This window comes from Ambystoma mexicanum, chromosome 12 (assembly GCF_040938575.1).
Source record: "Ambystoma mexicanum isolate Mex_15411 chromosome 12, UKY_AmexF1_1, whole genome shotgun sequence".
NCBI classification, from domain to species: Eukaryota; Metazoa; Chordata; class Amphibia; order Caudata; family Ambystomatidae; genus Ambystoma; species Ambystoma mexicanum.
The window spans coordinates 465,851,512-465,874,616 of record NC_090936.1 but is presented as its reverse complement, the minus strand read 5'-3'; the positions used below and the strand labels follow the sequence as shown (position 1 = coordinate 465,874,616).

General features: G+C 48.1%; 1 protein-coding gene across 5 annotated transcripts in view; it reads right to left on the bottom strand.

The window, feature by feature from the left end:
• Positions 1-21,482, bottom strand: part of HIPK2 (homeodomain interacting protein kinase 2) — a 668,258-nt gene extending 646,776 nt beyond the window's left edge. For 3 of the 5 annotated variants that reach the window (XM_069628732.1, XM_069628734.1, XM_069628731.1), the window contains exon 1: positions 20,158-21,481. In XM_069628732.1, the coding sequence (XP_069484833.1) occupies positions 20,158-20,176 (19 nt within the window). In that variant the 5' untranslated portion in view covers positions 20,177-21,481. Of the gene's footprint in view, positions 1-20,157 lie in introns of all 5 variants that reach the window. The other 2 variants (XM_069628730.1, XM_069628733.1) reach the window with 1 other exon arrangement.
• Between the last annotated feature and the right edge of the window lie 1,623 nt (positions 21,483-23,105).

The following is a 23,105-nucleotide window of genomic DNA, read 5'->3' as shown; positions in this document are numbered from 1 at the left end:
CAACACATGGTGATGTAGAGGACCATCCCAAAGCCGCTAATTTATGCAAGAAGGTAGCTTTCAGCCCCCAGCAGAGCAGGCGTGGATCAGCCTGCCCTCAGCTCCGGGACAACCCCCGCCATTAGCAGAACACTCTGCTTGCTGGTCACTCGCCTTAAAACTCCAGGTGAAATAACCAATTCAGTCGATCAATACCAACATGAGACCATCAACACGCATCCTTCCTACCTTGCCACCTTCACCGTGCCCACAAGAAGTGGCAGCAAGGCCACAAAAATGGATTTGGACAAGGAGTCGGGAGGTCGCAGGATGGCTGGAGAACCGAAGAAACCACACCAAAGTTCAAATGCCGAGAACATGCCGTGAGAAACAGTGTGGTCTACCAATTCAGTCTTTGGAAATGGTTCAAGCGCTTGAGAAGCAAGTTTTGACTCTGGCGTCATACACAGCCCGAAGGTCGAAAAGACTGACTAATTTAACTGAAATCGGCAAGATTTAAAGGAGGGCTTTGCAACCCATTTTTTGCCTCTTGGTTTCTTCTGCTTTTCTTTGTGCCTTCTGCTGTTTTACTTTGTGCTCTATTTAGTTGGTCGATCAACATTCAAAAGGAAACAGGTTTTGTATTCACATTTTTGTATTGTTATACTATGTAGATATTTTACGATGATTAATGAAAAGGCATTGGCTACCTCCATTCCGGGTCCGGGTTCCTGGAATGGGGAAATACCGGGCCATTCCGACCTTGCAGGGCCCGGTTTTTCCCCATTCCAGGAACCCAGACCCTGTACATCCCCATTACCATTCGAGCCCCCATAGGGCTCAATGGGAATGGGGATGGGGATGGGGATGGGGATGATGCTAACAACGGGCCCGTTGTTGGCATCCTGGTCTCCTCGCGGGGCCCAATAGCGTCCTTGGCGGGTCCCGCGAGGAGAACTCGTAATGGGGCGGTAGAGGGATAACGGGGCCGGCATCCCTACCGGCCCCCCTATCCCTCTACTGCATACCACGTAATGAGGCCCATTGACTCGGGAGGATAACTAAGAGGCAACGTGCTCGCCTTGGAAGCAAGCTGACACAGAGCAATACAGGTTCGATCCCTGGGTCTGGGCTTATAAACCTCTGGGTATTATGCACATTACAAATAACCAATCATATCAATATTCATGATCTTTTCCTTTACTTTACGGTTTTATTTTGATTTGTATTGTATAACTTGATAAACAATTCGTAAAAGGCTTATCTTAATAAAACAAAAAAAAGGGGTTTAAATAGCTTCCCAAAAGAACACGTGTGTGGATGGTCAATACTGGACAGGCTAGCCCTTGCCCTGTGTGTAAGATGCCTTTCCCTTTTACGTGCTTTCAGCCATCAAAATACACATGCACAAATCACAGTGAACCCGGAAGTAAAGGAAAGGAGCAACACCTCGCCACCAACTTTAGCAACACCGCCCCACGCGGCTGGCCCTGGAGTGTGGAGCGATCAGCAAGTGGGTGCAGCGAGGAGCGGTGTTAATGCCACTATCACCCACTGCCACGCGGAAACAAGCTGAAGAAGCTGAAGAAGCAAGGCCTTCTACGCCAGAAGAGATTCTTACTCCGGGTTTATCCCAGAGTTATTCAGGAGCACGACCTAAGAAGGATGGGAATTACTGCAAATATCCAAGCGGGGTTTCTGAGATTCGAAGTAACATTCGAAGTCTCGGGAGGATAGCTCAGGAGCAACGTGCTCGCTTTGAAAGCAAGACGACACGGAGCGCCACAAGGTCGATCCCTGGGTCTGCGCTTGGAAACCTCTGGGTATTAAGCGCGTTATAAATAACCTATCATACTTGGCATGTAGAACGTTAGGCCACCAAAATAATGACACATGTTTCTGGAGTAAATGACCAGCACGCTAGATTTTGATTCAAACTTTACTAAGCAATATTAGCATTCTGGGGTAAAGTCACCCTAACATCTGGCTAAATGACACTTGGACTCCAAAACCGTTCAACAGGACGCGGCTACTTCTTGGTTTGTTCTGGGTTGTGTTTTGTGAGCAGTGGTTTGTGCCAAGGTGTGGGCCATTCTCACTTATCATGGGAAACACCCAGTCTCCCCTAAGAGCCACAGATCAGTGGCGCATAGGTTGAGCACCCCCGCACTGCCAACAGAAAGGCCTATGGAGGAACACCCGCTGCACGCCTAGAGCTCGCCATGACCTCTCCGTGGCCACAGCCCTAACTCTTAAGCAGGGCCATCTTAAGCACTTTTGGGGCACAGGGCACAGACACCTTTGGGGACCCCTCCACCGAACCAAAGGAATTAAGCAATCCGGAATATCTGGGTGTGTCCCCATCATCGCAATCACAGCCCATAGCTTGACATGCAGCCTCACAGTGATCAAAATAAGCATGGCTACTCCTTTTCAGTCATAGTCAAGTTTATACATAAGCATTAAGAAATTGTTTAACCCGAAGTGGGTATTAAGGGTGTGCGGCCCACACCGAAGGCTCATTAGCCTAGGTCTCTTTTCTTTTTCAGTCTACTCCTTTTCAGTCCCCTTACCTTTCTCGTTTTAATTAGAACGATAAACAAGTTACATTTCAAGGTCAACATTCGCAGTTCACAACGCAGGTTCTTATGTTCTAGCAAAGCTGCAGGACAATGTTCAACAATAGCAGCAACGAGGAACGTATACTGGCCAAATTATAAATGCGAGACACAGATCGTTTACTCCTCCATCCAAAGCAACTGGTAATACCAACAATGACAAATCTACCTGATTCAATTTTACCAAAGTCTCTACTCTTGAAGTGGAAAGAATTATTCTGTCCCTTAAACCTTCCAATTGTCAGGGTGATCTCTGCCCTGCACAGCTTATCAAGGATGCGGCCCGAGACTTATCACCCTTCATATCCAAACTCATCAACGCGTCCTTCTCCACTGGTATCATCCCTGCTAACTTAAAACAATCCTGGGTTCTCCCACTCTTAAAAAAGCCCACTCTCTACCCATCCATACCTACCAACTACAGGCCAATCACTACAGTGCCTTTCCTGCTAAAAATCTGGGACAAGGTAGCTTACACACAAATCCAAAAGCACCTGGAGCTACACCACCTACTTGGTGCGAGACAATCTGGCTTCCGTCCCCAACATGGAACGGAGACAGCTCTCATTGATCTCAAGACCCAAGTGGACCAGCTTAGAAATAGCGGCAAATCAGCCCTTCTCCTTCTCCTGGACCTATCGGCTGCGTTCGACCTGGTCGACCATTTCATCCTATGCAACCACCTCGACAAAGCAGCACACTTCTCGGATAACGCTATCTCCTGGATCAGATCCTTTCTAAATGATAGAACAATGAGTGTCTTCTCACCTGTAGCAGCTGCCGACCCTATACCTATCACCTGCGGTGTGCCTCAGGGATCTTGCGTCTCGCCCACACTCTACAATATCTTTACTAAGCCCCTTTTCGATGATTTGGATCATCTTGGTATCACCTATACTAACTATGCAGATGATACCCAGATCCTCCTCCCGCTTTCAGGGGATTATGAAAAGGATTTGGCCTTGGTGAACAGAGTGTACATCATCATCCAGGCATGGATGGCCACGCATGGTCTATGCCTGAATGATGATAAAACTGAACTTATCATCTTGGGCACCCCAGCTAACCTAACAAAACTAGGATCTGACTATTCTGCATTCATAATTGACGGCAACACTATTAAAGTAGAATGTGAGGTAAAAACACTAGGTGTTTACCTTGATTCTAACCTCACTTTCGCCAAACAAGTCAATTCCCTAGCATCCTCCACAGCCTACATGTGCAAACGTATTTGTGCAGGCACGCTATTTCTCTCTGACAGTAGCTGCACCACTCTGGCCAGAGCCCTCATCCTGTCCCGCCTGGACTATTGTAATGTCCTATACTTAGGATCCACCAAAGCCACTATCAAAAGAATCCAAACATTACAAAATAATGCCCTCAGGGTGGCACTAGGTATCTCCAGAAGAGACCACATTTCCGAGAGCAGCCTTCAGAACAACTGGCTCCCAACTTAGTACAAAATCCTCCTAAAAACACTGTCGCTCACCCACATATCCCTCAATAATGCAGCCCCCATCTACCTGGCACATAAATTCCATAAACAGACATCCTCAAGACCACTCAGATCAGCTAATAGAGATCGCCTATCCATACCCAACTTCAAACGCTCTACCATCGGAGGTAACAGTTTCCCAGTGAAAGCAGTCAAACTGTGGAACTCCCTGCCCCCTACTCTGAGAGCTGTCCAGTCCTACCAAAACTTTAGATCCAACATCATCCCATGGCTGAAATCTAATCAGTAAATTGTCTGTATTGCTTGCATACTACACCTGCAAGTTGTCTGCATTATCTGTATATATAATTATCTGTATATTTAACTGATATATAACTATACCCTATGCCTGTAAATAGACACCACCTGTATATACCTCCTGTAATTTTTACCTGTATGTAATTTCTATATCTCCTATGCAGCAACTAAGATTTGCATATACGTATAACTGCTGCGCCCTGTTACCCCTGGGTATGATGCACATTATAAATAATAAACAAACAAATAAGGTTCACATAATCCAGAATAGACAGAGGATTCAGATTAGCTGCCTCACGGAATACAAAAGTGCTCAAGCATGGACACACGAGACCCAATGGGAAGCAAGGAGAAAGCTAAACATACCATAGCATAGATAGTGGATGAAAAGTAGAAGCTGCCAAGAAGGTGTCCGTCTCCAGGAGGACAGAGATTAGAAGAGGGGCATGGTTTTCAAGTAGAGTTGCAATTAGAGAGCAAAGAAACAAGTGGCTGTGGTGCACAATATATCAATGCTCTCTATTATTATAGAGGAAGCAACACTATAGCCAGTGTAGCCATGAGTGAGGCTTTCCTGACGATCATACTCTAAGAACAAAATCACTCTGATGCCCAGGATCACATATTGGTAAAGAAGTGAAGTTGGGATATGTGCCCACTGTGCAATTTTTGTACTTCACCATTTTAATTTCCTGTTCTTAGCATGAACTAAAATAATCCCATTTTATAGAACTGACTTGGAAAGTACACAAATCACATAACCCAACATGACAATTTAAAAAAATAAAATGTTATAAAAGCCTATTATGCTAAATATGAATTATTCTAGCTTCATTGTCTCCATCATCAAGGGAAGTATATAAGTAGCACCATACTGATTGCTGCCATATTAAAACATTATTTCTTGTTTCTCTTTTGTATTTTAAAGCTTTAAAAAAACATATACTACAGGCTTGTAAAATGGTCATTCATAAATGTGCATACAAATCTTTCAATTGTACAAAAAAAGCAAACAATTTATTTGGTCAAATAAGCATCCCTTAAATATGCTTGCCAGAGGCAGGCACCTGATCCGCTCTCTTCTGTCTAGAACTCCTTCCGCTCAAATGGCCTACATAAACGGAAAGATCAGGTAATGGGCTAAACGATACCATCAGCATGTGAAATGGCAACCCTTTTCACAGAAATTAGCTATTAGATAGATGATTAGTCCAGGATCACTGTGTTGTCTGCTGGCAAAGCCATGATACAGGCATGAGCGCTTTGGTTCCACAGTCTTGAATTTGGATAACTAATCACCTCTCGGAACTAAAACTTTATACTCATCATTGGAGGTGGCTTCCTAGGTTTTACAACTCCACATTTGAATCAACCAATTTCTAGACATTCTCTGTGCTGATGTTATGTTACTTTATATAGCAAATGCTATCTGGTGCAGGTATATTGCTGATAATAGCAGCTGTTGTGCTACAAAACAAAGTACATATGCATTTGTAATCTTGCATATGACCACAAATCTCTGCAAAGAGTGCTTAACACACTGAACAATCTTCTGAACCATTGCCTCACTCACATTTATTAATATGCATTTCAACTTTGGCTGTTGGACATGATCAACATAATTTCCACAGAAAGTTGAGAATGCTGTACAACTTGTGCCGTAGTGAATGAACAAACCATGCCTTCCATAGTGAGCACAGAAACCATTCCAAGATGAATTGATCAAAGAATAATGTACTTAACAACAGACGGGCAAAACGTTTAGAGCCTCAGCGAGAACACTATAAAATATCCTGGTGTGTGCTATTTAAGTTTGTTCAACAATGAGAACTGACTTCTTTTGATCAAGCAGCCTTGTATGGGGCCCCTTCCAAGGTGGGGGCCCGGGGCAAGTGCCCCTTTTGCCCTCCCATAAAGACGTCTATGCTCTTAAGGAACCAGGAAGTTGGATGTGAGAAGAACATTTTATGTGCACACATTTTCACAATTGTGGAGGAAGCAGAAGAGGATACAGGAAGCTGTCGAGAGGTCTCGTGCACCCGCAGAGTTCCCACACTGTGTTGGCGCCGATATGACCGAGTTGAACAGAGTCAAGCTGATCTCGTGGAAGAACCACTCGGTAAGCAGGATGGCTCTGCAGAAGTGGCAGGTCAAGAGTCACGTCAGGGACAAGAGAGGGTTAGAGGGCACAATGGGGAAGCAGCGGGATCAGGAGATGGCAGAGGGAATAGCTCATGGGATGCTCCAGTGGAAGGGACCACTCAGTGTACTCCGGGATGGCAAAGGGAACGGGATAACGCTAGAAAGAACCCGGACCAGGGCGCGGGGCCGGGTTATGAGCCTGTCCATGGAAAGTGTGAAGCAACAAAACAGGCTCTCCCATTCCTAAGAAAAGCAATTCCTTGGGTGCGTAAAACGTGGCAGACAGGTGGCATTGGGAGACATGGTGTAAAAGCACCCCAGCGGAAAAGACCCTGTCTCCATATGACCACAAGAAATCGAATTTCTGATATTTGTGGAGGGAGGTTGACTGGGAAACAAGGGCGTTTGAAGCGTGCCATGTTTTCCAAGCGTATCCAATATTGTGTTGCCAATGTCCTCCTTCCCGCTTCCTCGGTAATAAGTGAGCAGTGCTCTGGAAACGGAGTCACCTCGTGGGGTCTTTGGGCTGGAATCAGTGGAGTAACTTGGAAAGTCAGGAGTGGCGTGAACTGTGTTGGTCCATTCTCATAATTGCTCATATGCTGCCCCTCAGCACCATACACCCCTCCTCAGTCCCTGCCCGCAGGACTTCATGCGACAGGCAAAGGTTCAGATCTTCTTAGCAGAGGCTAGACCGCTAAAGGGAGAATGGTCTGAAATGCCCATCTCTTCACCTACAAACTTGTCTCTCTTCGCTTTCCAACCCTTGCACTTCCGAGTCACAGATTAGAAAGGGAACTTGGATGTCCCTCACCATTCCGCCACAGGTGCTTCTGCACTCCCTGATAAGGCTGGATCCCATTTCCCTTCATACTCTGAATCATTTGAATAATCTCCCAGCCATCACCTCATTTGTTTTGCTGGTAGTCACCCTGAGTGAGACGGGTGGGCCCAAACATTGATCCTGTGGCTGCTAGGCCCAGTGACCCAAGCTACATCTCACTGATGATGCCCAATGAGGCCGAAACATGTCTGGGGTTGCATGTGGTATCGGGCAGAAGGGATGTGCATGGTAGTCGTTTAGGGGCCGCCAGGGGTCGCAACTGAGACCCCTGAGGTCTCGCTTGCTATCCCTGTGCTCTCCTTTGCTACCCCTGAAAAAAAATAAAAATAAACACTAATTTAAAAACAAAAAAAACGTGTGTTTTTTCATTGATGCGCCTGGGCTGTGGCCAGCAGCATGTGGCTCTTTGTTTCTGGAGTGGCTGGTTTTCTGATGGCTATTGCTGGTAAGATAGCTGAGTGGGTTGAGCGCCGGCTGCTGCAATGTGTGTGTGTGATCTGCAGGTTCGAATCCCAGCAAGGTCAAGTCAGCCTTTAATCCTGCTGAGGTTGATAAATCAGTACCAACACAGGTTGGGTGATATTGTATGTATATTTGTTCTATATGAAGCGCTTAAGCGTAAGTGCTATATAATTACACGTCATTATCGTTTGGCCTTGGACATTTGCTTGCATTCACAGTGATTTGGTAATATGGGCCTATACGCACTGATATTAACAATACATATGGAGATCCATTCTTGTAGGAAATGTATAGCACTTTACAGTGATATCGTAACCATATTTTTCGGAGTGTACTCATGAACAATGCCATGTGATGCCACTTCCTGTTTTGTCGTGGGGTGAAAGGTCGTGTCCCATCGCTTCCCGTGATGTCACTTCGGGGTGGGGTCAAATGACATTACTTCCTGTGATGTCATACAAGGTGTGATGTCACTTCCGCTACCCCATGCATTTTGGTGAAATGACGTCCATGGGGATGTGACCAAGCAGTTTGGGATGTGCTGCCTCGTTTAGGGTGGGCCCAAGCCTGATTTGCGTATGGTCTTTCTCCTTCCTGTAATGGCTTGGCAGGCAAAGAACGATGGTCTGGAGGGTTGCCCAGTGTGCAACTGCCAGAGGGTTAGATCAATCTCCCAGCCGCCAGCTCTTTTGCTTGGGTGCAAGCTGATGCTACAGATCAGCGCTGGAATGGGCACTTTATCTGTGGGTCACAGGTGTGATTCCAGGGCCGACTCTGCGATTCATCCCCTTAGGTTACATATAATGGGCCTAATTCGCAAATTGTTTTACAATGGGTACATCGCATTAAAAAACGCTTTGTGGATCCGGCTCAATGATGCAATCTTGTAAGGTGTTATTATAGCGATTAGGCATTCAGCTTTCGAACACTATCTAATAAACATGGGTATTATTACACAGAAGAAGTGCGCGCAATAAACAGACATTGGTCACCGCCCACAAAAGTAAGATATTCTTAAAAGGCGCATTATTGCAGAGATTTAAAGGTAGCATTAACTCGGGCAGAGGACGCAGCTGTCCGATTATGTCGTATAAACGTCTTCCCCCTTGCAAGTGGACTCTTCCTGCCGCCTTAGTCTAGGGCCCCTGCATGCCCGAACCCCCGCATGTTTCATTGGTATCCATTTTAACTATACTCAACCTGCATCTAAAAAGGGGGGCAGCCTGGGACTCTTATGGGGGGGGCCCAGAAGTATGCCCTTTTAGGGAACATGTGGCCAGAAGGAAATTTAAGCTCTCATAAAGGATGTTTGCTGGCCTCAAGAACAGAAAATCTGCGTCCCCTTTGCCAACTAAAAGGTTCATTTGTGATGAGCGTCCCCAATTGCCGGACGCAAGGGGTAGAAACTGAACGCATATGTGTTGAATGGTCTCAATTGGTACACGAAACCGGTTCCAGAGGCCAGGAGACGGAAGATTAGAGGAAAGGCCTCCTGTACAACCTGTCTGATGGGATGTGGTCTGCGCGGCAGCAAACGTTACAGCATGCACCTGACTGAGCGGGCCCCGTCCCTCCGAGCCGGGCGCTTACCCAGCTTCCCTCTGGATGCCGCTCAGAAGAGTTTTCGAGGCGCACACAGACAATTCCCACCTTCTCAAGAACTAATAAAGGCACAAGCACAGCAGGTTTAGTTTACTTTATTTTATTTATAGAGCGCGCGTATCCCTGAGGTATCTGGGCGCGTAGACATTTGACTGGGAAGCCGACATTTGTTTACGCTCTTAATAAAGCTGAATGATACTCACCAATCATGAGCCTATTTAGAATATCCTACTTTCCAAGTGTGACCTCATAAACCTTAGCCCCCTAAAACACAACATACCCTCAAGAGGATAAAACAAATATATACATCTGGCTCCATGAACAGAAAATCTAAGATATGACTGCACACATTAACCAAATAATCCCCCGCCCCCCGCCAGTGACCCCGATACTTTACTCTACCACACTCATACCATAGGACTCTAACTTCCGCCCCACGGCCACATCCAGTTATTACCTGAAACCTTGAAGCTGCCTGCCGTGGCTCTGCGAAGGGTTACCAGGCTTTTGACTACATCCACTGGTTCTATGTTAGTTGCAATATGGATAACGTTCAAGAACCAGAATGTACTACTTGTGGTGCCTTGGCAAAAGCATCGCCCACACGGTGTAACCCAGGGATTGAGATTGGTTGACCGGGAGCAAAAAGCAGCTCCTGGATATCAGGCATAAGCAGTTAGGCAGGAGCTATCTGTGGAGAACCAGAGTACATAGTGTTCAGAAAATCCTACTGCGCCAGATGCAAACTCTAACATTTTGTCAATTTTATACGATCTAATATGCTCTAAATGTCCTTTAGGTGTATTCTTTATATGCATTACCAAACATGCACAGTTAATATCGCATACCTGGGTTTGATGGCAACACTTGCCACAGGAGTCAAAAGTAGCTCCTGGCAGCTGTTGGTTTCAAGCTAACCAGGCTGCCCTTGGCTATAACCAGGCGAGAAATAGCTCCCAGCTCCTGTCAGTTTCATACTCTGGTAACCTAATAGTCAGCTCAAATATCGGATACGGACTGTACGTAAGCGGGCTACTTGGTTGTGTAACTTCATCACATGCATCCTATTCTTTGTCCATATCTCACACAGGTGCTTTGAAGCAGTACCCTTGCAAGTTAACACATTATAAAACTCTAATTTTCCCTCTAAGGTTTTTGAGTAGAGAAATATCATGCACAGATTCTCCTACTTTTGCATTGCTAACATTATCCTATAAGTGGAGAGCAACATTGCAATACAATGTACTTGGCGTGCAAGAGATCATGGGTATGGAGCGTGCCTGACACTACTCATTAATAGCATTGCATAAACAGATAGTCAGGCAGCTATAATGCTTTTCATACAGTCTGCATCCTTTCCAAGTTTTCCGCGTGCCACTGCGCACAGACCGTACCAAATTATATGGTAACCATCTGCTATACAAATATGGTTTCACTGAGCACTTAATCCTACCCAACAATATTAGGTTTCCGGATGTTGCAAACTACCTTTTTTGCACTGCAAAACAATTGCGTTAATGCAGATTCCTGATATTGCGCCTCATTAATAGTTTGCCAATCCAGAAACAATGCTGCCGGTAAGCTTACCGGCGCTGTGGTTTCCGGACCGGCAAGCGACGAGTCTCCTTGTGGGTGCCGTTCTGCCTGCCAAGTCTGACCCTGGGGGCAGATTGGCACCCGCCAGCAGACTTTCACAGAAGCACTGGCACTGTTATTAACGGTACCGGTGCTTCCATGGTCCCCAGTCCCGTGGAGTGCTTTGGGACTCCACGGTAATGGGGATCAACATTTTTCCAGCGCCTGACTGACCGGACCACCGGGGCTGTAATGACCCGGTTATTCCGGCAAGTCAGGCACCGTTAAATCATTACGGGTCCGGCGGCTACCTGCCGGTTTTTCCAGCACGGTTTCCGCCGGACTTGCAACGAGGGCCATCGTCTTAAACTGCCCTGAATATCATGATGAGACTTTAAATACTTTTTGCTTGCAAAATATTGTTGGCATTCAAATATCCCAATTAGTCTTTTACTGCTGCAATGCCTCACTTTTTGTAGAGCTCTGTCAACTAGTATTGGACGCCAGCACAAGAGCCAGCAGGTCGCGAGGGGGGTGGAGGGACACACACAAACCCTCCCTCCTTTGGGGTGTAGAACATATCAGCAACTTTCAAAAATCAAGATAAACGATTTGGCACTACAGTACAGAGTAAAAGAAATCTGTTTGCTACAGGCAGCTCTACAGATAAGGGGTCTATCTGCCACTTTTACTCCCTAAAAATAGGCAAATACTACGAAAAATCAAAATACAGAGTAAAAATACTCCCAACAAAAAAATAGGAAAGAGACACGTATGACCTTGTGCACCTGCTTTCACCCACACAGCTCCATGGATATGTTTGCACCAGTAGTGCACAGGAAGAAACTACTTGTGTACAGGTGTGTTATAAATGCCACATCATATCATATCATACTAGTAGTCTTACTGCTTGATCGGAAGAACGACGTGTTGTCTTTTAATGTGTTTGAATAACTAGGTGCAAAGGAAATGCATTACATTACTGTTTTTCAGTCAAAAAATATTTTTACTCACGTAAAATCACGCCTGGACTAGCCTATAGAGAACTCTGGAAATTTCCTGGTAGGCCTCTGCACCCTGGGCCCCTTTTGTGTGGTATTTCCACCTTTTCTCACAGGAAACGGGTAGGGCTTACTGAAAACCTGCAATTTGGGGCCACTGTGAACATTATCTCCAGGGCCTCTTTTTGTTCCCATGGGAACTGGACTGATGTTATGGGAATTGGACTGATGTTTTTACTCCCTAAAAATAGTTCTACTCACAACTTTACAAAAACAGGGAGTAAAATACTCCTACTTCAAAATCTTACCTGGAGCACTTGCTAAGGGATAGGAAACTCTAGTACAATGTAGGAAAATGCACCTTTGGCTTTTTTCTAAGCTCCGCTGCTGAGGGCTCTGCAATATAATCATGTGTTCAGTGCCTCCAGCATTCCCAGGCCTGTTGTTTCACTGATAACAGTGAACTGCAGGAGAGGGGCCCCTAGTTACAGGAGAAGACACTTTATCTGCTGTACCGCTAAGCACTGCTGCTATTAACTTAAAAGGCAAAGCTATGTGATTTTCTACAAAGGGGCTCTACGAGAAACTCAATGAGGCTCTTGTTGAATTGCGTCTGGGATGGGACGAGAAAGGGTGGGAAAATAACTCTGAACTACATTATGTGCCCAATCATTTTACTTCCTTGTTGTCGCTGTAAACAGGGCTCTGATAAGATTTTACTCCCTAAAGTGTACAACAGTCGTTAGCTTTGCCAATAGGGGTACTTTATGCTTAAAGTGTCTCTGGATATCGGGCAGTAATACTATCAGGGCGCCTTTCCATAGTTCAATGTGAAAATGTGCCCAGGAAAATGTATTCATGAGAAAAGGTAGTCGGCTAAAAAGGTGTTTAAAAACATGTAGTCATTCAATGCAAGCAATGAAAGCGTGAACATTTTGCCATTTATAAGGTCACCAAACAAATGGTATTTAAACACAAAAAAGTACTTGGCTGTACAAGGTCAACCCCTAATAAAACCTCCACAATCACTGTAACTGCATCCCTAACAATTATACCAACTCTAATTACAACCCTTATTCTACCCTGAGCCCTTACCTAGCACTAACCCTGTAGTGTGCTAAAGAATTTTATTTGCATGCGACTCAATATAAAAAAAACAAATAACTAGAACATAAAGAGTGAACCTAACTCCAACCCCATCACCAGCTCACCACAAATTCTGTAGCCAGTTATCTAGTCCAAACCCTTGCTCAAATCCTGGCCATAGCTTAACCCTAACCGCAACTCTAACACTTACCCTAATGCTTATTCTACCCTAACCTGTACCCTAATGCTTACTCTACCCTAACCTGTACCCTAATGCTTACTCTACCCTAACCTGTAGGTTTGTTACAGCCCTTGCCCTACGCCAACATCACCAGCCCTCTTCAACCTCCCTATCCTCTCTTTAACCCTTAGCCAAACCATTATTCTATTAGCGCTAGCCTTACCATAGCCTAATTACCCAGATACTTTCTATCCTAACCAATAACCAAACACTAACATTACCGGCCCTGCCACACCCACCCTGACACTAACTGTTATCCTCATTCTAACCAAAATCTTTACTCCTATCCCCTACCCTAACCCCAGCCATCACAAGCGCACGGCACTCTCCTTAAACCTAACAACATCGAATTACTGCATTTTGCCTACTTTTCAGCACATTTTTAACTACTTTTTGCTTGGTGACTTTCACAGCAGAGATAGTTTCACTGCGATTTTTTCACTGACTACATTTTTGTTGGCAACATTTGTACTGGATACCATTCCTATGCCACTCCTCTGCTGGTTGCTGATTCGGCAATATTAGTGGAACTCATGGGTAGAAGCAGGAGGTCATCTCTGTGTTTCTTATTTTCCATTTGCATTGGGTTTATTATTACTCCCTAGTTTTGTGTTGGTTATATTGTCCTGTTTTAGGGAATAAAAAACAGATGGCATACATGCCTCCTATCTGTAGGGCTGGTTTTGAGTAAGTGTTGCCACTGCCCTGTTCAAATGACTAAGCACTGTTCATAGTAAGCAGTGACACTGGTTTATACTCTCATATAAAACATTGTTTAGCCTTTATCTTTGGAAAAAGTGCTGTAAAATGCACCTTTTACAGAAGAATTGCCGTGGATGTGGAAGGGGAAATTCCCTTCCAAACTCTCTCCAGAGATAATAGCTCACTAACCGCGCATGCTCAACAAAGTGGCTGACCTTGTTAATCGATTGGCCACAAGGAAAATAAAGTGTGCAAGAAAGTCAACCATTTCCGCAGTAAAAGATAATTAGAGGGAACATTGGTGGGCGGCGGTGCCAAAAAGGAGCCCTTAGAACCTGTGCAGAAGCTGGCAAAAGGACGGCCCTAGTGCACCCCACAATGGGCCTTACTTGATACTCTAGGGATAATGGGGCTCTTCTTTATGGGTTCTATATAGGACCACCAAGGGGGCAAGCTTCTGAGTTCTGAACTGGAAGCAAGCATTTGATCTAAAAAGCTGAAGGTCTGCCTTAAATGCAGCAATGGCAGGCCTTGCAAATACTTCAAAATCCCACTAGACCTGCAGAGTGAGTTCCGTAGGTTACATACTCAACCGAAGAGAAATGCACTTCCCCCAAGGTGATTGTTGACAAAATTCTTACCACTGCTTTTTGTAAAATGGTGCATATCGCCATAAAAACACTACCTACTTGGTGCAATGCTTTCAAGCATGCACAGTTAAACATGCATTTGCCATTTACTACAAACAAAGGGTGTTTGCAGTAAATGAAAAATAAGTTTCTAACATCCCCATACTCGCCAGCAAGTTCAAGTATCGTGCAAATGTTACTTGCCCGTCATAAAAACTACTAGCCGATGCTAGTGGGCAAGTAGATTTTGTGAGCGCTGAATGGCATGGGTTATTGTTGCCTACCTCAGTCATGCTCACTGTATTGACTTGTGTTAGGGCAAACTTTGCTTATAAACTGTAGGGGCAATTCACGCAAATCCTTACATCATGCCTGAAGCCGCTCATCTAAATCTCAGGTATATATTATACATACATATACATGTGCATACCTATATACACATGCATGCATATGGATATTACACACAATAGACGTGTGCCAGCTTGGATGGAGAAGTTGCTTCCGATACATACACTGGCGGAGGCTGTCATGTCATAGCTGTTCTTAGGGCACCAGTCATTGCCACTCTGGTCATGGGCCCGTGCATGCCCTGCTCCAGAGGAGGACGGTCAGGGCTTGGGGGCCCAGGAGCACTACTTGCCAGGCTTAAAGAGGGCGTCCAGAAAATGCCACCTGCCCCCCACCCTCACAGTCATCATCAAGCACAAGGGGCATCTGGAATGCTTTTCTTGGCTGATTATAAATGGTGCATGATTGAGGGAAGGGAAGTGCAATACTTTTCAATCGCTGCTCCCGCCCACCTCACAAAACCAGGGTACGCGCTCTCACCCGCCAAAAAGGAACTCATCTGCTTTCCCCCGCACTGGGGACAGAAAAGGTTGAGAGCTATGAGTATGAGCTGTTGGGAGGGAATTAGAATCAGAGGGGGTGAAGGGGCACTGCCAAGACACATATGATTAGAAGACGTGACTCATAGGCCAGCACAGCGCTTCTGCCATACACCATGCAGCGCCTTCAGGTGTCTAAGTCTGTGCTGCTGCGCCGTGTAGGTGTGTGGAATATTAAAATGCCAACAGGGTGTGTGGGACGGTGTCAGCCAAAGCCCCAGTTCCTGCCCCGGAGTGCCCCTGCAATGCCCCCGTAGCTACAAGGCCCCCTTCTCATAGGTGTCCAGTCCCTCTAATCATCCAACATTATTCCACCCATGAAAGGACCAATGTACACGCACTTCCTGATTTCGGGAACCAGTGGTGGGGTTGTGGAGGGGCGGGGGGTGTAAACCGATCCACTGTATTTCATGTAAGTTTCTGGCCACCTCTGTGCCCTTTCATTTTTTGGGACATGAACTATGAAAGAAGCCCCTTGCCAGCTTTGATCAGCGAGATATCTCGGTGGGTGGATGGCCTACTGCAGGGATCTTTGTGTATCAGATTGTGGAAATGATAAGACCCTGCTTGGCAGCGATAGTGCCCGCCCCTCAAGCGCCTGAAGACAATTCTATGTGTGGGGTGCCATATAATTTGCTGGTGCTGTCACGTGGCGGGTGCCTCATGAAATAATCTAGTGGCTAACATGATCATTTTAGAAACGAGGGATTTGCTTTACGCACGCACGCACGCACGCACACACACCACCCCACCTTCGCTCATCATCCTAGGCCCACGCAGTGCTTTAAGTGGGGCTGCAACGAGGGGGAGTGGCCTGAAGTGTCCGCAGCAGACGTCAATAAAAAAGAAAAGTGGTTGAGTTACTTTTTTTTTGTTCTCTTGCGCTGTGGATTCACCCCATCCAGGGTCAAACTGCACCGTCTCATTTTGTTTCGTCCAATAGACTGTATCAAGCAGTCGATTGAATGAAACCAATGGAATCCACGCCCTACGGAATAGCACAGTGCAATGTGACGCTGGCTGTCATCAACAGCGCTCGGGTTCGAATCCTCAGCAGATGACAATAAAAAAAAGTATTTTTGTTTAATTGTCTGGTGCTAGGGATTGCAACTTGAGCCCTGCCCACTGTACTATTTCATAGGTGCACAATTTCTTTTGTTTTATAAAATAAACTACTTGACACATGAAGCTCTTTATGTGTCAAGCAGTCTATGAATTAACCAAACGCAATCCTCCACCTAAGTAGTAGCACAATGCAATGTGACACTGGCTAGTCACCGGCAGTGCGTGGGTTTGAACGGTTGTCGAGGCTGTCTGGGTAAGTGTGAATCAAGGCAGCGGGCGGGAGGGGGGACTGAGCCCAGGCTAGCCTTGGCCCACTTAAAGCTTAGGTTCTATGACAACAAATGCTCTCTGTAAAACGCTCAGCAGCTCCCCGCTCTCGGGCATGAGCTATATTTAATAGACGTAATTAAAATAAAGGAGTTGTGTTCCAGGTGTCACTGCAGTCAGGCCGGACAGCTCCAATGACAAAAGGAGCAGAGCAAAGGCACGACGCTTGTTGCTTTAAAAGTCACGTTGCTTGGCCTTATACAAGGTTGGGACTACTAGGGGAGGGGTGGTTTATGAGGGGCCACATTCATTAGCTGAAAATGTTCTGGAATTGACCTCACTGCGATGGCACGCCGTTATGCACACCACTGTTGCATAACCGATCTACTGCTGCCCACAAAAAAAGGCCTTCTGTGGGCCGCACAACGGAAGCCTGTTCGGGACAAACTCAAAATGGAGTCATTCTATTTGCAGATGTTGCATTCTGAGCAGCGGTACAAACGTCTATTTCGGCAGAGTTGGGCTGGAAAACATCATAAACACGGTTAATGTTTAACGGGGCCCGTCGCTGCTGTCTCCGAGAGGTAGACTGGACAATGGGGAAATGGCGGTCCATCCACAGGCGGCTGCTGCCCAACGGCCTGAGGTAGAGTCAACCGCATGTCAGGCTTGAAGGGTTTGGAGGGGTCTGGGGCGAGAGCCTGTTGGATGTCAGGCCTGAGGGGCTGGGCCAGACAGAGCCCGTTGCAAGTCAGATAGATAGCCTGGGTGAACACATGGGTCGTCCTTCCAGTCTGGGATCATCGATTAGGGACTGATAGAGTCAGTCCCAAGACAGGATTGAGGGGCTGGAGCAGGGACTGGCAGGTGGCAGACTCCCCCGGTCGGCCAGATGAACCCAATATAGACCGGATGGATGATTTGCCAATGACGCTGCGCTTCCGCCGGACAATCACGCCCGGCACGAGTGCACCCCCTCACCCAAAGCTTTTCTGAAAAACCAGGCTGCGGTGTAATTGCCTAGATGCCCCAAATCTGAGCCCACACCCGCGGGTTGCCCACTGACAGCGTTTTTTTTTAATGTTTGCTCTTTGCCCATAAACTGAGGCTATTGGGCGGATACATTATATAATTGCGCTGTGAATCATGGGCAGATTTAAAAACAGAAACTGGGGGCAATCATCCCTGAAACAGACGTTCAGTGCAGCTCAGAAAAAAAGGAGAAATTCTAAGTGACGAAGTTAGTGGGGGAGGCACGACGTGGCCAGTCACAGGTTAAAAATAAGAAGTCTGCTTAATATTAAAAAGTGACCACGCATTCGGAAAGTGCTGAAACCCACAAGAGAGACACACATAGCTCTCAAAGGACCCTTCTTTGAAAGGGACGGCCTTTTGAAGACCCCTTTGAGCCCCAAAGAATGACTAGTCCTCCCCCATCTGGCCCTCCAGTGCATTCATAAAGTCACAGGCAGTGGGGTGGGGAGTTTATACCAGTATGATATCGGGTATCAATCATGCCATTACTGGGCAGCCCAAAATACAGACTTTAAAATGACGCATTTCACGGTATATACATTTGGGGGTAGGTTAGAGTGATAATAAATAGAGGGCCCTGGTTACAGTGTAATGAGGGGGGTGCGAGGGTCCCCAGTCGTGAAAATTCCCACCCAGTGAAGTTTGGGGGAGTGTGGCAGAGAAGGCAGACAGCGATTTCCTAGGTCGGCTTGCACGAGCATTGACATAGAGGAAGGAGAGAGTGCAGCCTGCTCCCCCTGACCACTTCAAGCAATGGAAAGAGGGGTGTGCAACACACGCATTGACAGAGAGGAAGGACAGAGTGCAGCCTGCTCCCCCTGACCACCTCAAGCAATGGAAAGAGGGGTGTGCAACACACGCATTGACAGAGAGGAAGGGCAGAGTGCAGCCTGCTCCCCCTGACCACCTCAAGCAATGGAAAGAGGGGTGTGCAACACACGCATTGACAGAGAGGAAGGACAGAGTGCAGCCTGCTCCCCCTGACCACCTCAAGCAATGGAAAGAGGGGTGTGCAACACACGCATTGACAGAGAGGAAGGACAGAGTGCACCCTGCTCCCCCTGACCATATCAAGCAATGGAAAGAGGGGGGGTGTGCAACACACAGGAGGGGTGTGAAAATAAAATGGGCAGGCAGTCCTAGGCACAAGTCTCCTGGGAGTGCCAATGGGAGTAATGTACCTCGGGTGGGAATAGGATACGTGGGCCCAGGGGAGAAATGTGCCCCCAACCATACCACCTTGGGGGAAATGTGATGTGCCTGGGAGAGATGTGGCGCTCACTGGGTGAATTGTACCCCTGATAGAAAAGTGGCCTACAGAGGTTGAAGCAAGTCATGTCTACGGGAGGCACCAGTTCCTGGGAGCAAAGCGTGTACTGGGAAAAAAAGCGCCCTCGATAGGAAAAGTGTCACTGTAACCAAAGTGCCAGGGACCAGGAGAGATGTGCCACTAGGGGAAACGGTTGGGAAATGTGAAAGCACACGCAGTAATGAGCCACTGAGAGAAATGTTTACCAGTAGAAATGGGCCCCCGGGAAACATGGGGCCCTGAAATGCTTGTTTTTCCCATAGCAGACAAGTAGGAGAGGTGTGTTCGTGGGCGAAAGTCATGCACGGCAGAGATGCGTCGGTGTCACTGTGGAATGTGTTAGTTGGAGAACAGTGTCCCGTGTTTAAAGCATGTATGTGCCCGCGGGAGAGATGCGGCCCTGGGAGAAACCAACGTGCCACCAAGAGACCCGTGGCCATGGAGGAGATGTGCAGGGGACGTGGGGGGGTTGCCACGCTGCGGGAAGGCCCATTTAACCCAAGGCAGAGAAACGAGGAGGGCTCGTGACAGCTACACGTCAGCCTCACTGCCACCGTGCACGACACACCGAGAGTCAACCACTCTATGCGATTAACGCAGATTACTGCCCCGCGCACACAAGCCACATTACAAAATAAAATGCCTGGGGCTTTTTAAGGGGGCGCGGGGAGCAAGGAATACCTGTGTAGTTAAAGTGCCAGCTACCAATGCGTTACTCACTTCTGCCGCGTTACTGGTCGCATAAATACAGGCAGGCGCTCCCTGCACATACAGGGGCAGGTTGCTGACTGAATGCTTATCCGGAGGCGAGGCGCGCACACATCCCGTCATGTTTGGTGCAGGCTGGGTGCACGCTTGGTGCATACATAGACTTGACAGCCAGGTATCCCTTCCTCCCTGCATATACACGGGGCGTTGTGCATAACTGTACATCGCTAGACCGTGGGGCCACAGCCTTACCTCCGTACACAGGGGCCATCGGTGCAGGGCGGGTTGTGCTTCATGGCAGGCGCAGAAAGGCGAGGGACGGTGTCTGCCGCGGCTGCAGCTCCAGGGCCGGGCCTCATCCAGTGGCGCCGCTGGCCGCAGTGCAGCCGCCACCGGGGTGCATGGGTTTTAGCGACCGGTGCATGGGGCAGGTCGGAGCCCGCTCGCTCTCCCCTCCTCCGGGCGCTGAGGCATCCCCGGCCCGGGAGAGGTCCACCCCGGGGGAAGCGAAGATCCACCCCCAGATGAAGAGTTCCACCCGGCAAAGGAGAATCCGCCCGCTAAAGGAAGAGATCCGGGAAGATCTTGCAGGAAGATGGGGCGAAATCCAACAAGAGGGCTCGATCTCCAGGAAGCAGGGGTTGGCAGATTATGTTCAGATCCACTTGTGGAAGGAGATCGACCTAGTGAGGGAAGTCCGGGATACAGCGGTACACCAGAGGGATATAGAAGGAAAGGAGATCTTGGCAGAGGGATCTACCCAGATAAGGCGAAAGGGGTCTCTGGGAGAGCTACTGGAGACAGAAGCCCTCGGGGGACACTAGTGAGCAACACGTCTGAGGCGGTAGCAGCAGGTCCAATAAGGAAACGAGTGATCTGCCCAGTGAAGGCCAGGCTGATTCCGGGGAGGGATCAGCGCATTCTGTCCAGGGATAGCTCAGTGCAGAGCCCCGGCGAGAGGAAGCAGCAGGGGGCGATCCACTTGCAGAGCCAGGGGAGGGGGGCGGCACCCTGCGGGAGATCAGCAGATCCTAACCGAAATGCTCCCTGCAGAGCTTTGGAGAGAAAGAGCTGATCCTGGGATCCAGTGGTAGATTATTGCTGCAAAGCTCTGGTGACAGATCAGGATGATCCTTCCTGCAGAGCCCGGGGAGGGGGTGGGTGATCTGGGATCCAGTCAGAAATCCCTCTGGGACAGCAGATCCAGGCTCGCCGCCCCGGCTGGGGCTCCCTGCTCAGCCCGGGCTGTTGCTGGCCGGGGGTCCCTCGCTGGCCCTGCCTCGGCTCCAGAGTCCTGGGCCCTCAGCCGCCGCAGCCCGCCCCTGCTCGGCCCCCTCCCGGCTCCAGGATCACATCTGTGGAGGGGGGTGGCGAGCTCCAGCCCCCTGCCAGGGAAAACAAGAAAGTTACATTGAAGGGAAGAGCAGGGCGAGCAGGGGGGAGGGCGCTCCTCTCTCCCTGCTCCGCACGGCCGAGCAATCAAACACCCATCGCACGGATGAGGAGGGCCGGCCCTCGCACGCCGCCGCCGCCGCTGTCACGCTCGCAGCCGGGCTGCCATGGCAATGACGGCGCCTCCCAGCCCGGCGCGCCGCTTCCATCCTTGTTGCGCCAACATTTCAATCAAGTGCAAGAACGGGAGGGTGGAATGGGGGCGCCCCCCTAGGGAGGCGAGGCTATGATAGTGTTTTTACTGGACCATTGCACTTGGCCGCGAAAAACCTGCGCGGGTGGGACTGTGGGGACCAAACGCAAAGGCGCACACATCGATCCGGGCAACGTGCAGGTGCAACACCTGCCCCTTCGAGAGCTCATGCTTTCAACACAGAAGTGGCTGGCACCAGTGGCGCTGTCCTGCGCTTGTGTTACTCCGCACTGCAATACCGAATAGAGGGGGCTGCGAAGAATAACGAGCGAGCGCCCCAACGCAGCAGGGGTCGAAATCACGACTCGACACTCGGGCAGGAGCAAAACGCAGCGCCTCAGGCATCACCCAGCAAGAAGGAGCTACCTTTGGTCGATATAGGAGCCAGTACACAGCGGGCTGCACATAAACTACACTCTACAACTTTGTGTCCATCATAGGGGATCCATTATGCTTTAATTGTAAACAAAACAAAAAAAATGACTATCCCAGTGGCAGGGGAGTTGCTAGGTCTGGAAAAGACCCGGGGCTACGCTCATGTCGGAACTGTTGGGACTGGGGGCTAGCTAGTCTTTTGGCTGTAGCTCCTGAGATTCTATCCGGGGCTACAACCAAAAGATCAGGGGCTATAGCCCCCTTAGCCCCCCCCTAGCAACGCCCCTGCCCAGTGGTTTCAATCTGGATGAATGCAAAAGGTAAAATAGACACTACGATTAAACTCGACAGCTGGTGCACATTTTGAGCCCATCACTGAACCAAATACTATGGGGCTCATGTCCGTGGGGGTGTAACGTAAGGAAAATGAGGATACGCCTTGTGTAAAGGCTTGTACACACGTTCCTTACGTTACCCCCCATTTTCATTAATCTGTATGGCGGACAGGAGGGGCAGAACGCAATTTGCGTTTTTGACGCATCTATTCCTCCCCGCCATACAAATGCTTTTCATCCCGGCGCAAATGCTGGCGATCCCTTTGAGGTCCATCAGCTTTATGCAGTAGCCAAAAACAGGTGGACCACAATAGGGATCCATTGTAAACGCTGGCAGGCAACGTTTACAATTACAAATAAACGCTATGTGACATGCATGTCGGACAGAGTTTATTTTTAATTGTGCACACTGCTTACCATGTGCGCACGCAGGCATGGGAAGCAGCGCTCGCAATCAAAGGTAAACACTGCCAGCATGCCATGCAGCGTTTACTCACTTTGCACTGCAGAGTGCAAAAGCGAAGGACAACAGGTGGTGTTGTAGGTTGCATTTTGCGCTTTACATTTGCACCACGCAGTGCAAGTGACCAGAATTTGGCGACGGGGACACGGTTATATCAAAGTGTAAACATAACAGGTACCCGCCACCAAATTATGGGACACTCAGAAATTAGCTCCTATGTGTGGTAACTACCTAAAGCTCCTAACTGCTTCCCATGGACGGTATGCTTGATTCCAGACAAAGAGTATACCTCCCTTTCTGCAATCAAAACTTAGTGTCCACCTTAATTGCTCTACAACCAGGATCTCCAACAAGTAGCTCGCGAGCCACTAGCTCGTCAGAG